The sequence below is a fragment of the Centroberyx gerrardi genome, chromosome 15 (genome assembly GCF_048128805.1).
Source record: "Centroberyx gerrardi isolate f3 chromosome 15, fCenGer3.hap1.cur.20231027, whole genome shotgun sequence".
Lineage (NCBI taxonomy): Eukaryota > Metazoa > Chordata > Actinopteri > Beryciformes > Berycidae > Centroberyx > Centroberyx gerrardi.
In genome coordinates this window covers 7,229,214-7,245,857 of record NC_136011.1, presented here as the reverse complement: position 1 = coordinate 7,245,857, position 16,644 = coordinate 7,229,214, and the positions used below count along the sequence as shown (strand labels likewise).

Here is a 16,644-nt window from a genome sequence, read left to right as displayed (position 1 = left end):
AGCTAGAAGTGTTGTGGAATCTCTGCTTTGCCAATTAAGAGCATTGGAAGGTTTGGGGGGGGGGGGGAAGTTGCTCATTCAGCAGATGGGAATCTGTGGTGCATTTTCAAATAGCCCTGTCCTACCAGTCCGCTCATTATAGAGGTGTCTAGTTTTCACATAAGTGGACTTAAAAAGGCCTACATCTGTACCACTGGGGGGAAAAACATTGGAGGAACGCTAGGTACCTTCGACTCCCACCAAGATGCTTTCATTAGTATACTGGAGGAATTCAAATACAGTCACACTTAAAAGTTCCAGTTCAAATTACATGGCTGTGTAACTAAGGCAACACCTGCTGGGTGAACCTGCAAGCCAGACATTCATTCTATTAATACCAAAGGGGGTACATTCTCTCTGCCGCTAACGCTAACCATTATCATGCCTTGCGGAGCTCTAAATGGCTGTTTCCTCATACTTCCTTGCCCCCTGAATTAGCCGCGGTGACCTTTTTGAAGTTTCCCCACAAGCCGTTCATTCGCGGCCTCTCTCTCTCCGTTTCCTTTAATGTTCGTCTCTTTTGCTCCCATCATTCATTTGGCGGAGGCAGCGAGGAGAGATCAAACGCCGAGCCTTGCAGCAAACCGAGGCTTCTTTGGTGCTACATCGCCTGAAACATTTGTTCTCGTTTTTTTGCTTTGTTGTTAACTGCGAGACGGGCGCCTATGTGCGTGTGATTTCTGCCTATTGTTTATCAGAGAGTGTGTGTGTGTGTGTAGTGATCAGTCTGAAACAATGTCTGGCCTCTTGGCAGGTAGCAGCGGGGTTGGGTTAGAGCCACTTTGCTCGGGTTCTCAGGCGATGGCCAACCCTCTTTGTGCGCTACAGGATCACAGGCTGGCAGGGTGCAGCTCCAGTCCTTTGAGGGGCGACTTCAGCAGTCACCGGCCGCGTTCGCTGTCTCTTTGTGTCAGCGTAGTCGTGTTCTCACTTTCATGTGTGATGAAAAAGCCGAACAGTCAGTGCCATGCGAGGACGATTTAGCGGACCCATCATTTCGCATCATCAGTCCACATCGTGCCGTCTGAGTCATCCTCTGTGGACAGATGGTTTAAATCTGATTACACGGGTAAATACTTCGACATCCAGATCTCTATTACGGTTTGTTGACTTGTTGGCAGGTTGTTTTGTCCCTGTGGATTGCAAATGGTTGGCCTGTAGGCTTATGCTTATTTGTCTGGGTGCTACCTTGAAGTCCAAAACAAAGCTAGGTGGGGAAAACCAGGAAGCGCTTCCCATTGCTCTGCTATCTGGTGATTTTTATATCAAAAATAACATATGGACATCACATAAGCATGATTCTCCAAGGTGATTCTTGGCACCATTTTCTTGTGGCCTTGCTTGAATGGAAGTCAATGAGCAGACCTCACATTCTCTCAAATACGTTTCAAAGCAGGAAACTTAATTAAAAAGAGTCTGTGAATCCTTAGGAACTGGTTTATACACTAGTGGTTTCAGAGTGTTTCTTTGATCATTCGGATTATCGAGATCTTCATAGGGAATATTGAATATTGAAGGCTGCTTCCTTTAAACTCACAACAACAGCCAGAGAATATGGTAATGTCTGTGACAAAAACACAAGGACAAAAACATACTTACTTTAAAATGTGTCATCCTCGGGGGAAAATACACTGCCAAGATACATTGTTCAGCATGAGTTCAACAGTGAATGGATCTTACCTAACCAAAACCTAAAATCTTCACTACCGAACAATCAAACTCAGAGGTTAAATAATCTCCTCAGTGAGCTGATCCCAGTGGAAAGCTTTAACATGCCTGCTGTGTACATATTTTGAGCTTTTCAGTGTATCTTTTCCTACTTGATAATCACTTGATAATCGCTTACAATACTGCATCTGTAACACTGCCTGCCTGCAGTTTTGCTGACGGAGAGAGTGCATTGTGTAAGCCCACTCAGCCTCCATATGGGTGTGCTTTATTACAGTGATCCAAATAGAAAATGATGATTCCCATAAACGGTAAAGCTCTGACAGCTGAGGCAACAAAAAGGGAGCCTTTAGACTTAACAACTTAGGACAAATTACTTGTTTGAATAATGAAAAAAGTCACTGCCATTAGCATGGTCTATGCTTTTAATAGCTCCGTCTGCCACCTTCCCCGTGCATCAGTTAAGGACTGTGACTAAAAGATAATTCTCTTTTCATTATTTCTTGGATACAGTGAGTGGTTACTAGTGCTACGTCTCTCTCTCTCTCTCAATCTCCAGGGGGAAAGAGTTTGGTCACGATGTAGACTTTCTTCTGACTACACCGCAGCGGGGGAAGGAGGAGGGTCTGCTAGTCAATGTGATTGACAGACTGAAACAGCAAGTAAGTGTGTTTTCCTTTTCGTGTTTTTTTGCACTAACCTGCTATAAAGCTGTAAATGGGCATGTGGATGATCACTTAAGGTCAATTTACCCAAGAGTAATTTCTATTTCACAGCATTTTAGAAAGAGCTGAAAAATAAAGTTGGAAACATCAGGCAGAGAGATAGCAAGCTAATTGTGTATAATGACAGAATCAAGTACATGATTTCTGTGTAGAACTAAATGTTTGAAACTTCTGTTGAAGTTTGAAGGACTTCATTGCCCAGAAATCATGTAAAACGATGTCAAAAAACTCCCTCTGAATGGAGAGCTGCCTCATTGTTGTTATGGGTAAACTTTGGGGTTTTTTAAAATATTATTTTTATTTGCTCTTAAGTTTCGATTTGTCTCTTCCTGCGCGCCGTGAAGATTTCCCACCAGTGACCACACCTGACACCAGAAATTACTTGGGGCAAATCGGGCGAATGTACGAGGTCTGAAATAGTTGCTGTTGCAGCCCCATATTGTGATTTAGACTGATAAGACAGGTGTGTTTTAACATAAAAATCTTGCCAAGTGCAGCTTTATTATAATGAGCTGTCTTCCCAGTCTGTAGCCCATTAGTGAACAATCATTACCGTTTCCCAGAAATAAGAGGGTTCATAGGGTTATATCAAATGATTTTACACTGAGAATGAATTAGAAAAGATGGAAAACGTGACTATGACCGGGTCTTGTGTGATTTCCGACTCATCAAAGTATATCATATGGTTTGGAATGGATAGCACAGCTGTCATATAAAGCTCATTTGGATATAAAATTTCAGAAAAACCTCAAAAATCCACAAAGTCAATCTCCCATTCATTGTCAACGGGCAATGCAAGTTTGCAACTACTTATTGGCTTGTCCTCTACAAAATATAAATAGTTTAATTATTACATTAAGTGAATATCTCTGAGCCAAGTGCATACAGTATGTTTTCGTAATAAGGCATTAAAAGGAGCCGGTCACTTTTCCACTATTCAGAGCTGTGGCCTTGGACATTCATTGTAGTCTTTTTATTAAAACGGAGAGAGAGAGATGGTTTGAGTTCCCCCGATTTAGCAGCCTTTAATGGAAAGAGATTGGGATAAGGTGAGTGAAATAGTAAAAGAGAAATAGTACAATTTAGAAGTGGCTTACTTTAAGAACTTTCAGCGGGGCTTTCAAGGACCATGGGCACTGCCAGAGACCCCTTAATGGAAAATGGATCCCTTAATGGAAAATGGACAAGAAAAGAGAGAAGGGGGTGTGAGGAGAGGAAGGGGGATGAGAGGATGAATGTGAAAGAGAGACAGAGAGAGAAGAGACAGAGACAGATAGTGATTGATTAAGGCAGAGCATGAGAGGAAGCAGAAAGTGAGAGACAGGAGACAGAGAATGTGTGAGCGAGAGCGAAAGTGACAAATATCAACGCACTCCAGAAATGTCCAATTAAAACTCTGATCATGTTAACACATTTATCTAATTATATTACATTGAGGTCGTAATCAGAATATTTATACTGTAGTTAAAAGACATGGCGCAGTTGTCCAAACATAGTTTAACATCTTAATGTTTACGCTTTTTGATTTCATCCAGCTTTCAGGCTTTGCAGGATTATGATTGAAATTTCAACAGAATATATATGTACTGTATATATTTTTGCATTTAGACAAATTGGTCCAACTATTCTAAAAATCAGAGTAAGGGCAAATACATTATTGTGTGCATGCATGTAGACTGAGCCACTGAGAGGAAGAATAATCAGAATCACTTTATTTGGCAAGTATAATAAATATCCAGAAATTTGTCTTGGTGAGAGGCAGAGCTGCTCTGGAGGCAGATATAATCTCATTGGTTGAGTTCAATTTAAATGAGCGGAGCCAAAGAACCAGTCTTTCGGACCACAAGTTAGCAACATGAATGGTAAAGAAGGAACTCAAAATCTAAATAAAAATCTAAATGGAAATGAGGCTAGCAGCAGCTAACTAGCTTACCTAGATAGCTATAGGCTAGTATGGCTAGTTCAAACTTGGAAGGTCAGTTAGGCTAACTAGCTAACCAAGATAACTCAGTATGGTTAAATTGCATTTTTCCATTTAGTAGCAAGAGCGCTAGGCTTCATAATATTAGCTTCTTCCTCTTTTACCTTTTGCCTTTTCCACTGGGATTCAGCCTAATGTTACTTAAGAAGAAAACCTGTGGTTCTTTGGCTCTGTCCATTGAGGTTTAACTCAACCAATGAGATTATTTCTGCCTCCAGAGCAGCTCTGCTTCTAAGAAATGTTTGATAAAGTAAAACTCCAATTTGCGACATGCAGACACAGTTTATACTGTCGCAGAGGACATTCTGACACAACATGGCACAAGCACAACAGAACATACAGTGCAAAGGACCAGTGCAAACAGGCTATGGACGGTAGACGATCCGTATCACTCACAAAAAAAGAGTACACATTCTACAGAAAAAATAATAGAGGTGCATGGGGAAGGTCTTTTCCTTTGGCAACACCATCTTCTCCCTTAGATGAATGCCTAGTTGGAGAGGGTCATGAGAGGAGACAAGTGTTTGATGAAGAGCAGGACCGCGGTGTCTGGTCTAGCCGCAGGCTTCTCTTTGTCATCACTGGGTTTAAAAATAAATCCCTCCATCCTCCTTCCTCCCTCCATCCCCACCTCCACACGCTGCCTCCGCTACTTCAGAGGCCCGTCCTGACGATAATTACCTCCCGTGTTATCGTGGAGCGCTCGCCACTCCTGCTCGTTATAAGTAAAGGGAAAAGGGGCGAAGGCGTGTGTGTGTATGTTGCGAGGGAGAGGGGGAGGGGGTCAGGGAGGTAGAACGGCTGTGAGATAGTGAGTTAGGCGGGCGAGCGAGGAAGGAGGGCAGGCGTTAAAAGGGTTTTAGGAGCCTAAGAGGGGACGGCGTGTTAGGACCGGAAGCTCTGTTCGCAGCAGGGCGGAATGGGGATGGAGAGGGACCGGTCTGTGGGGACGGGGGCACAAGAGACAGTGATTAAGTGGAGGTAGCAGAGGTTGACTCTAAGTCGTGTAACCTTGTCATCTGCAATCGAGCCCCCGGGGGCCCACGTGTCTTCGCTCAGGACTAATATCGTGGGCAGTCCCTCCACCCCCCCGCCCGTTAGCACCCCCTTCAGCCTGCGGGGAGTTAAAAATACATCTATCTAGAAAACGTCCTTGTAAAAACGGGTTCATCATTTTTTTTTTTTTTTTTCCTCCTCCCGCTGATTCTGAAAGCATAACTCGGGGGGGGCAGAGGCAAGGTCAGCCACCAGCTTCCATGGCAGACAGATGAGATTCAGCTTGGCCCTGGTAATAGCGATGGAGAGACTGAGAGGGCCACGTTTCATCCTCCATCCATCTATCATCTCTGTCTCTGAATACCGCATAAGTGCTGTTTTCTGAAGACAGAGCTCCATATGCGTTGCCGCCATTATGAATGCGTTTCAGCTCGGCTTTATTGTCCCGCATTTGATCAGAGCCAGTGTGGTCAGAGATCTGAGAGCTGTCCCTCTGGCAGAATCACTGATTCAGTAAGAGTCGGTCATACAGTCGGGGTTATTTTACAGTCACGGAAAGTTAGTCATTTTGCAATCCAAATAAAATCTGAACAGTAATGGTTACTTCCACTGACATTGAGAGGACACACGCGCACTTTAAAATGCTGCACTGTAATTTCAGCAATCAGTCTTGTTCGTTCCGGCAAAGCTCTGAATCAAAGTCAAAGCGCAGTTCAAACGGGCCTCGCTAACATGCGCTAATCTGCGACTTGAAGGCAGGGTTTGAAGTCTCTTTCTGTGAGTCAGAGGGAATGTGACATTAGATCACAGCGCCTCGCGTTCCCGACAACATTGCGCTCGTCCTCCGGGGCGCAGGTGGCCGCGCGGGTGGCATGGCCGCGGCGACCACTCATCGCGCCCTCTCAAGAAAAAGACGCGAGTAAATAATCGAATAAAAAAAAAAAACAGCTGAGCTTTTAGATCACAATTTCAAAAATCATGTTCCCTTGACTTTTTTTTTGTTTTGTTTTGTACCACTCAGAGGCAAAGCTTTGGGGGAAAGATTATCTTCCCGCTGTCCTCCTCTGTAATTCCCTCTGTAAACAGTTCTGGTGGAATAAGCTTACTCTCAGATGCTCGCTGACATTACCTGCTGCGTGGGAGATGATTACAGAGCGCTATTGGGCTAAACAGCCCCTGGCGCTGCTGAGACGGGAACTTCATGACATCCTGTTTTTATGGTGGATTTGCGAGTGTATGTGTGTCAGAGACGCAGAGAGAGACGGAGAGTGAGAGAGGAAGAGAATCGACTGTGTACGTATACAGGCACGAGGGCAACAAGCCTCATCCAAAGAAGGGCGTCCGTATTCAGGCGTTTAATGGCCTGTGCAACTGTCACCATAACTCATTAATACTTTTCTCTTAAGGCATCAGTACGATTCGAGGCTAAAGGAAATGTACTGCCAGGAGGGACCAAAATATCTGACAGAATAATAAGTGACCTACATTTACGGCCTTATGTACGAGATGGGCTGCAGACATTCTCCCACAACTTGTCTCAAGTGTGGCTCGGGGGGATTTTAATTTCAGATTAGTCAGTGTTTAAGTCCTTTTATGCTGTCATTCTGGCCTCATTATCTAAGTGGGAACTGTCACTGCCTTTAGCTAAGCTATTACTGAACGTAAAGGGAACTTTAAGAATCCTTCTCCCTGCCTGCTATTGGAAGGTGAATGGTTATCTGTAATTGCAGACAGAGAGCGGTCCAGGGGTGAAGCAAAAGGGAGGGAGGGGGGTGGGGGTGACATCGGGGATTTTTGCCTGCGCCCGGACGACTAACCGGTCAACCCCGGAAGATAATTAGAGGAGTAGAAGTAAGTAGGGGCCTCGCGATTTCGCCGAGATCTGGTCCCCGCATGTCACTCAAGCCTTTCGCTGTCATTTAATGACTCCACCGCCACCTCCCTCCCTCCCTTAATGCCCTCTGGGAAGCGCTGTCCCCTTCTGATAAGTGGCGGTGTGCAGTAAGACGGTCAGGCAGCACTGGCTATTCTGGCTATGCTGACAAGGTGTTTAATGTTTTGTGATTAACCTCAGTCAATGGTTGGACAGGAAGAGTGGTCGGTCGCTGCACTTCCTTCCCCAATTATTGCTCTTTAAGGAGAGAGCGGCAGATTTATGACCAGTGAGAGGAGTGCGGTATCCCAACAATTACGTTGGGTGCCGGAATTAAATTGACAATTTGTAATGTTAATCGCCTTAGCACTCCTGGATCCAGGGTAAAGCATAATCAGCCAGGCTGAAGCCCAGAGGAAATCAATTCGTAGACTCTCTCTCTCTCTCTCTTTCTCTGTCTTTCCTGCTATTTACTCCTCCTCCTATCTCTTACTTTCTCTTGCAGGTTAAACCCTGTATTCTCTGACTCTCTTGCACTCTCTCCATCTCACTCGTTTCTACACGTCTAGCATTGTTTCTCATCAGTGCCCCTCTCTCCTTCTCTCTCTTCAACACGCTGACATCTTACTTGGCAGAGATTTCCATTATCTGCAGAGTGGAACCATTTACCAGAGAATGGGGTTCAGCCTCCTACTGTGGCCGACTGGAGGCTCGTCTCTCTGTTGGATCTCACACTCGACCAGCCCTTTTTCACCACTCCGGGCTCAAATTAGACTGATGACAAGTCTGAGCAGATGTTCACACAGTGGTCTGTGTCCTCTCACTGGCATCGATAACCCTTTGGCTACCTCTGCTCTTAGTCACGATCAACTTAACAATGTTTTTGCAGTTTTTTCAACCTTAATTTAACTGAGCTCCAGCTGCAATTTGGATGGACATACGTGGGAGAAACAAGGATCTAGACAGTCTAGACAATTACTCTCATTTACTGGCCATCAATATAGCACCTAGGTAACAAGTGTCTGGCCACTCAACACTACTACTCATTCACCAAAAAAACAGTTCAGGGTATTCAATCCAAGATTTCTCCCCTACACCATGCCCTCACTTGGACTTATGCAGTCACTTCACACCTATTTCTCTGCAAGTACTTATGGCTGCTGTATCACGCATGAGACCGTCCCCCAGTCTGCTAGACATTACACCCACCAGATTCCTCAAGAAGGTCATCGGGGCGATAAAACCCACTCTCTTCTCCATTGTAAACACTGCTGGTTGAGTCTCTGACAATTTTAAGATGGCAAGTGTCCAGCCTCTTCTAAAGAAACCTAACCTTGATTCAACCATTTTAAATAACTACAGGCCTATCTCTAAGTCTTACCTCCAAGATTATGAAAAAAGTGGTTTTAAAGAAACTCATAGTGATCACGGAAAGCAATGACATTTTTGAGGAATTTCAGTCAGGATTTTCCAGCACCATAGCAATGAAACCACCTTTCTTAAGGTTTTAAACCATCTCCTAATGAACGCAGATGCAGGAGTGTGCCAGTGCTATACAATTCACAACATTTTTTGTACTAGACTTAGGCCTGCGCTGTAATGGTTCTCATCTTACATGTCAAATCGAAAATTTTGTGTCTCCATTGATAACTTTGTTTCCTCTGCCTCTGTAGTGACATGTGGCATACATCAAGGCTCAATTCTAGGTCCAGTTTTATTTTCAATTTACATACTACCACTTGGCACCACATGGCCTTTCCTTCCATTAATATGCCAATGATACCCAACTACATCTGTCAGTAAAACCCAGTGACTTAAATAAATTTGCCATATTACATCGCTGTTTAGCTGATATACAGGACTGGATGTCTCAGAAGTTTCTGCAGTTAAACTGACAAAACAGCAGTTCTTGTTATTGGCCCTGAAGGCACCAAATTCACTCTTGGTCCTTAAACCAATAACATCAAGGCTGCATCTAAAAACTTCAAGTCAAGGGGTCATTTTCAACCCAAGTTTAAACCTTGAGCAACATTCCAAAAGAATTTGATCATGTTTTCTCCAATAAAGAAATGTTGCCAAAATGTGAAGAAAAGGGACCACATTCCTCCCATGCTGGCATCCTACCATTGGTTGCTTGTCAGTTTCAGAACTGAATTGAAGATTTTATTGATAACTTTTAAACCTCGTCAAGGCCTTGCTCCCAGCTATATTTCAGACCTTTTACCCCCCTATGAGCCAGTGTGTAGCCTCAGATCTCCAGACAGGACTCTCTTGGCTGTTCTTAAGTCTAGGCTCAAAACAAAAAGTGAACGGATGTTTGCTGTCAGGGCTTTGGAATGCCCTGCCTGAGGAGGTTAGACTGGCTACATCACTGTCCTCCTTTCAAATCACTTCTCAAACCCTTTTGTACAAAAAGGCCTTTCCATAGTTTCACTTAGTTTCACTCTCACTCGTACTAGGTGGGCAACCAACACATCAAATCAAAAGGTGAGAAAATATAAGCAAAGACATTTATAGTTATCACTACACATAAGTATCATAAAATAGGGTGTCCTAATCAAAGAAATAGTACTTCAGAATGAAAGCACACAATCCACAGCAAACCGGGGGTATAACACCTGCAATGAGACCAGCCTGTGAGCCTGTCTTCCCTCTCCCCTATTTCACACTGCCTGAGCACAAGAGCAGCAAACAGACCCTTCAAATGGAACTTTAAAAAAAATGTCACAAATTGAGTGTGGGAAAACACAGTGGTAAGCCAAAGGCTGTTGCCACAGATCTTTCTTTTGGGTAACAGGATCCCCTCAGATACTGCTTTGCCAAGCCCAGCAACATAGAATGAACACCTGGGCTTCCAAAATTCTCTCTTTGACAAACACTCGAATCAGGCTTGGTGCAGAAAAAAGGAAGGCCTGAATCTTCTACTTCCCTTTTTATCCCCTCTCCCACTCCCCAGGGTCCCAAAGAGCTACCTGCTACACATAGATGTGTAAACCAGAGGGAGGAATCCGGAGGGGAGAGCTTCGAGATAAAAGAGAAAACTGGAGCTTAAAGATGCACTAGCTGAGATTTTTTATGTAAAAATACACCTGTGTTTTCAGCCTAAATCACAAAGTGGGGCTGCAACATAGAAGATTGTCCCATCCCATGTAACTGAGATGCCACAGATTCACTCTATTTGTCCACATTAAATTCAGGTGTCAGGTATGGACACTGGTGCCCACAGGAAGTGACAAATCGAAACTTAAGAGCGAAATATAAACTATCTCATGAACAGCAGTGAGTGTGGGTTTCACTTTTCCTACATTTTTCTAGAAAACACACCTGTGAAGTTTTTTTTAATCTTCTTTTACTTTCTTTGTAATATAACAATATAACATACTGCACCAGAGTATAGCCAGAGGCTAATTTGCTTCTGTAGTCCCTGGGCAGGAATCATCAGCACATTAAAATACAATAATACAAAGCACAATAAACTACTACACTATATAATAAATTCTAAAACACAATTTAAGCTGTAAAGTGTCATCCATATGCTGTAAATACACTATAATACACACACACAAAAAGAAAAACAGGGCAGAATAAAAACTCACAGTATTTGATTTAATAGTCTAACCATATAACCAAATCTCATGGTTTGCTGAGCACCTCTCTGCGTCTCTAATGTGCACAGAATTGGTTGTTTTTTAACCAGTGTCTATATGTCCCACCTAAAGAGCTATGGGCCGTTTTGGAGTTACTTGCAGCCAGAAATAGCCACTGCTCTGATTGGCTGGCAGTATTAGAGGATCTGCCTTCCTCCCCCTGCCCCAAAAGTTAGATGATTGGTTGAGCCCAGTAAAGTCACCTTCCTTCATAAATTTCGCTTTTTCACCATCAACAAGGAACGTCCAAACATATAATTGAAAAACATATGATTATTCGTTTCCAAAGACTTCCACTCCACCTCCACTTCCACTTTAATTGCTATTTTTACAGGTTGATATTGTCTCCTCTCTCTCCACCAGGGCATTCTGCTATACTGTGACTACCAGGCCTCCACCTTTGATATGGACAAGCTGCCCTGCCACAGGTTTGAGGCCATGGACCAGTTCCCAAAGTGCTTCCTGATCTTGCGGCTGGAGGGCGGCTGTGTGGAGGGGGGAGTCCAGAGGGCCGAGGGGGACGACAGGGGCTGGAGGGCGGTGCGCGTGGACATAGTGTCCCCACCTATGGAGCGCTACGCCTACGCTCTCCTGGGCTGGACCGGCTCCAGGGTACGAAGGCTGATATAGAGACGGGGTGACAGTGAGGTAGCTGCAGCTGGAATCCATGAGCAGAAGTAGAGAGAAGCCAATTAAAAGTACTCTAGTCCCTGTATTAAGTAGATTTGTCAGGTAAGATAAGATGACACTTTAATGATCGCCGTGGGGAAATTGGGTTGTTGCAGTAGGAAAGCGATAGGATGCAACAAAGAAAAGCCAGAATATAAATGAGAATATAGCAAATGGTAGATATTAAACCTAATTTAACTCACGATTCCAATGTGTCAAGAATATGTGAAGTGGAAATGTATGAATACAAAGTATGGAAAAACTAGTTATGGCATGAGAGTATGCAAAATACCAGCAGTGGAACAGACTGAAAGCAAAGAAAAAATACATGAAAATATATACAATATGACAATATACCAAAAAATGAAATATATGCAGTATGAAATAAGTGAGAAATAACTGAAGAATTAAAAAAAACATTGAGATATATGAAATTTTCAATTATCTTTGGAGTACCTTTAAAAGCCTGCATTTTTAAAAACTCAGTCATACTAGCTTACTAGCTTTGTTGATGTGATGAAAAATGGACAATCTCCCAACCATTGACTGGCAATGACCTATCAAATTATTTGCAAGCATCACGCCAGATATGATAATTGGTCATTTTTTGTGTGGACAGTTTTAATGATTTTCATTCACTGAGTAGTTTTTTGTGAGCTCTTACTGTTTTGAGTAAAATTTCACTGAAGAAGCACAGCTAGTTCAGCAAAACATCTCAGTGCTGTTTCCACTTTTATTCATAAACAGATGGCAAGATTTTAATTTGCCATTGCAACACGTTTTCCAGTGATCAGGTGATCAGTGAACTCAATAACTATTGGGTGATAATTAGTAGAAGCTGAAACATTTTTTTGCGATCAGCCTTCCTCTTTCAACAGTGACAGAATGGAATGACTGAGGAACTGAAGAGCTATGTTTTAGTTTATATGTAGATTTGACATAGTGTTGTTGTTTTTTTCCAGAAAAGACAGTAAAAACATGTTTCTTGGAGAGAGGAAAGACAAGGTCAAGGTCAAGATAGACTTTATTGTCAGGGAAATCTGATTTGCAGTCGGGTTAAAAGGTGACAGACATCTTCGACAATTAAAGTACACCGCCCACCTACCATGAAGATCAATAGGAGCACTGTACACAAAGTAATATACAGGTGTACAGTAACATAGAAAAATATCAGGAATATCTGATATCAAAAAAGCTTTCTGGCTTCTGACATAAGAATAAAGTGCATCCAAGAAGATAAGAGTCACTATTTCCTTTCAGTGCCATGAAAACAGACAAGTTAAACAGATATTTGGTTTCAGACTATTGATTCTGTTCCTCCGCAGCAGTTTGAGAGAGACCTGAGGAGGTACGCTCGGATGGAGAGGCGCATGCTTCTGGACAACCACGCCCTGTACGACAAAACCAAGGTACTCGGTGCATTATTAGAGTCACAACCACTTGGACTGATTTCTTACTCATTTGGCTGGTAATGTGCAAAACAAAAAGGTTTACCATTAACTCTAGATTGAGCAATCCTGATAGACTGACAAGAGGCAAGGTGGTGTCTGTCTGTTTTATAGCTTAGTCATTTCTTTATTTTTGAGAGAATGGCAATGAGAGGTAACTGTTTGAAAACTGTTTGAACTTCAATACCCAGAAATCATTTAACGTGATGTCAGTAAACTGCACACAGCACACTCATGTTTTCCAACCCGGCCGGTCTGTGATGCTTTATACCAAAAGATAGCAAAGGGACGAGAGAGGAAAATATCTAATGCTTTCTCTGGATGGAGCGTTCGCTCGCTGCAGATTATATTTCACTCCTAAGGTTCGATTTGCCACTTCCTATGGACAGAGTTTTCCCACCAGTGTCTATTCCCGACACCAGAAATTAATTTGGGCAGATCTGCAGCATCTCAATTAGTGCAGATGGGACGCTGTTCTCTGTTGCGGCCCCACTCTGTGATTTAGGCTGACAAGACGGGTGTATTGCAGCTTTAAGCAGTGGACTGGTTACGCCAGCATGTATTTTGCTTTCATGGCATTTGTGCTAGTGAGCCGTTCATTCACAGCTCAGGCCGGGCAGATGACAAGTGCTGAACGTGAAGTGCCTGCCTGTGACCTGAACAAATACATACATCTAAAATATACTAGAATAATAAGCCCTAGTTTATTCTGAGTGAGGACAGAAGCAAAGAGTGAACCCCCTAAAATCGCAAGTTCCTCTTCAGTTGATCCTATAGTAAGAACGCCCTTTCCTAGGAGGAAGAGATAGTCAGGCAGATGGACAGATAGAGACAAACAGAGATAGACAGACAGAGAGAGAGTGAGAGGCAGAATGCACCGGCGGTGAGCGAGTGCAGAGGCAATCTGATCAGTGTTTTTGTACAGAGTGTACTATCAGGTGGGATTTGCTACAAAGTCTAGCCTAGGGAGTGTGTGCTTATGAATCTGGATGGTGAATTACCGCCAAGCCCCGGTCCTCAAAGGTTATTGGAGGGATTAGGCCGGTGTGTTGGAATGCCCCAGCAGGGAAAACTTAGACAAATTATCTCAAATTATTCCATGCAATATGTGCTTCCACTCTGAGTGAGCAGAAACCTGATACGGGTGCGAGAACAACATTTTTAATTATAGCATACTGCTTACAGAGGTGGGCAGGGGTGGCGGGCTAATGCAGTGCTTCATCACACACACGCATACACACACACACACACACACTCACACGTATAGTGTATACAACAGTACATCAGAGCGAGCTGAGTGAATAAAATCCATCTGTTTCAATATATGAAGGCACAAGCTTGTTAAAGTGAAGTTAATTGCGTTGGGAAGTGCCGACATTTCCAAATGAAATAAATTGCATCTCAGCTTTACCCTACACATTGGTATAAAAGGCATACGATAAAGGCACAAAAATCAATTTACGGCACATCTCATTAGATTTAATAACCAATTAACTCTTATTTTGCCCACACTGCTAGAGTTAATTAGGTTTTGTTTCGCAACACCTTGTCTTTGTTTGAATAATGCACCTTATTGGCCCGTCTTCAGGAGATAACATGTAGGCGCGTGTTCATCTAGACATGAGATATTGGCAGATGAAGTGAGTGGTGTTTTATACAGTGTTGTTAGACAGTGCTATGCTTTCTGTGTTGATGGGCTGTCATAATAGTAACAACAAAAACCAGACGGCACTCATGACGCGTGGGTTTTCTTAGCTGTGCTGAGACTCCGCTTCTCCGCACGTGAAGATCAGTTTTGACATTACGTTTGACATGCTCTTCTATGCGGCAGACTAAGGCAAAGTTGATGGACGGCTTTAATTTTCTTAGTAAAGAGCAACATGTTAGGCACGTAAGGATGTTTGATTATTCTGTCCGACATTTTTCTTTTTCTTTATAACTGAAGACCAAAGAAGGAAAACGATGCAAGCCGGTTTTGAAATGTGTCGAACATCGCAGGCTACTTTGCGGTTTTTATAGTCAATCCGAGCCGTTTGGAGTTTTAATGTTGTACATCACTTGAAAGTGCACAACCTCAGCTTTCTTTCTTCCCTCTGACTTACAGTCTTAAGAAAGTGAGATATGGAAACATCGCTCCTCGGCGTAAAAAAAGAAAGATTGACACGGCTCTTCTGTCTGAAGGATTCAATTATTCAGCAGGGAAGAAGTTTATAGTACTGACAAGACGACAGAAGTTGCGGGGAACCATCAATCTCTGTGACAGGCGTCGTCGGAGCCCGTGTTTATCCTATCCCGGCAACCATTCATTGTGTCCTGCAAGGCGTCCCGGCTCATTTCCATGCGCGGGGCAGGGCGGCGGGGCCCCTTCTCGAGTCTCGAGCGGAGCGGGACGAGGGTGTTGTAGGCGTATCGCCGCGCGGATCGACAGGGGAGACACCCTGTCACCGCAATATCCCCGTCACCCCGCCTCCCTCGGGGACAGGGGTCAGCGTCCCGGGATCACCGGGGTGGCAGCTCCCTGACAGATATTATACACAAGCAGCCAACTCAGATGGTGTTTATTCAAATGCAAGGGCAGAGGCAGGCTTTGCTGACAGTGCAGCCATCCGTGCACTGGGGTGGACAGGGGGAAATCAAAAACACACACACACACACACTCCTACAGAAACCCGGCATGTGTTTGTCGGAGTTTGATGAAGGAGCAAGGCTTGTCAAGTGCTATGAAGAGCAAAAACAAAGGAGATAAGATGTTACGGCCAATAGATTGTGTAGAACGATAAGGATGAGGAAATGAGGAGGGAGATATTCCATTACCGCAGCCACGGCGATAACTATCGAATGTGAGGTGATTTACAGTAGATAACCATCGGCCTGTTGGAGCTTTAAATATGTAGTGCAACTGCCCTCTGAGCAAACTATTTACGCCCGGACACACACACACACACACACTTAGTCACTTTCGCAGTGCCATTACTTTCGGGGCTAGTTTCAAGGTCGGCAGATAGCTTAACCGGGTACGTTCAGACAGAATCGCTCAACAGTGTGACCCGTTTTTCATTCCGCGGTCCACATCGCAGCCATAATTAACGTAATGAAGATCAATTAACTGTCCCGGTGTCTGTGCACTAGCTGCCACCGCCTTCACAGAACGCTGACTATTCCCTCTGTTCGCTCTCTCTCTCTGTCGCGCGCTTCGCTCTGGGCAGGAAGGAGGAGCGGCCCTTTTTGTCCGGGACCGGCTGCCAGGGCCCTCATTAATTGGTCCGACGTATGGCTGAGGATGGCGCGATAATGACACTTTCATCTTTTTCCGCGGCCGTTCTAATTGGCCAATCGTTTTCGAGAGAGTCAGCGCTCCTCGTTTGACTGGTGTCAGAGAAACAGGGGAGCGATGAGGACGGCGGCGTCTGATTAAAGGGGAGACATCTCAGCCGAGGACCAAAAGCGGTCATTTAGAGGACTTTAATCTTGTCGTGTGGGCTTCAAAGAGGCTCTCGACGGATACAAGCTGGTCTCCGTCTTATTATAAAATGCTTAAAAAAAGATTACAGGGCTAAACTCAAGCTAATGATCTCCTCCCAATTAAGGACAGGCTCAG

The 16,644-nt window shown here is 43.9% G+C and overlaps 1 protein-coding gene across 1 annotated transcript in view; it reads left to right on the top strand.

Annotated features, from left to right (window-relative positions):
• dntt (deoxynucleotidyltransferase, terminal) overlaps nucleotides 1-16,644 on the top strand; it is a 58,988-nt gene that overhangs the window by 25,172 nt on the left and 17,172 nt on the right. The window contains exons 8-10 of the mRNA XM_071910484.2: nucleotides 2,267-2,369; nucleotides 11,293-11,541; nucleotides 12,924-13,007. Coding sequence (XP_071766585.2) covers nucleotides 2,267-2,369; nucleotides 11,293-11,541; nucleotides 12,924-13,007 — 436 coding nt within the window. The remainder of the gene's footprint in view (nucleotides 1-2,266; nucleotides 2,370-11,292; nucleotides 11,542-12,923; nucleotides 13,008-16,644) is intronic.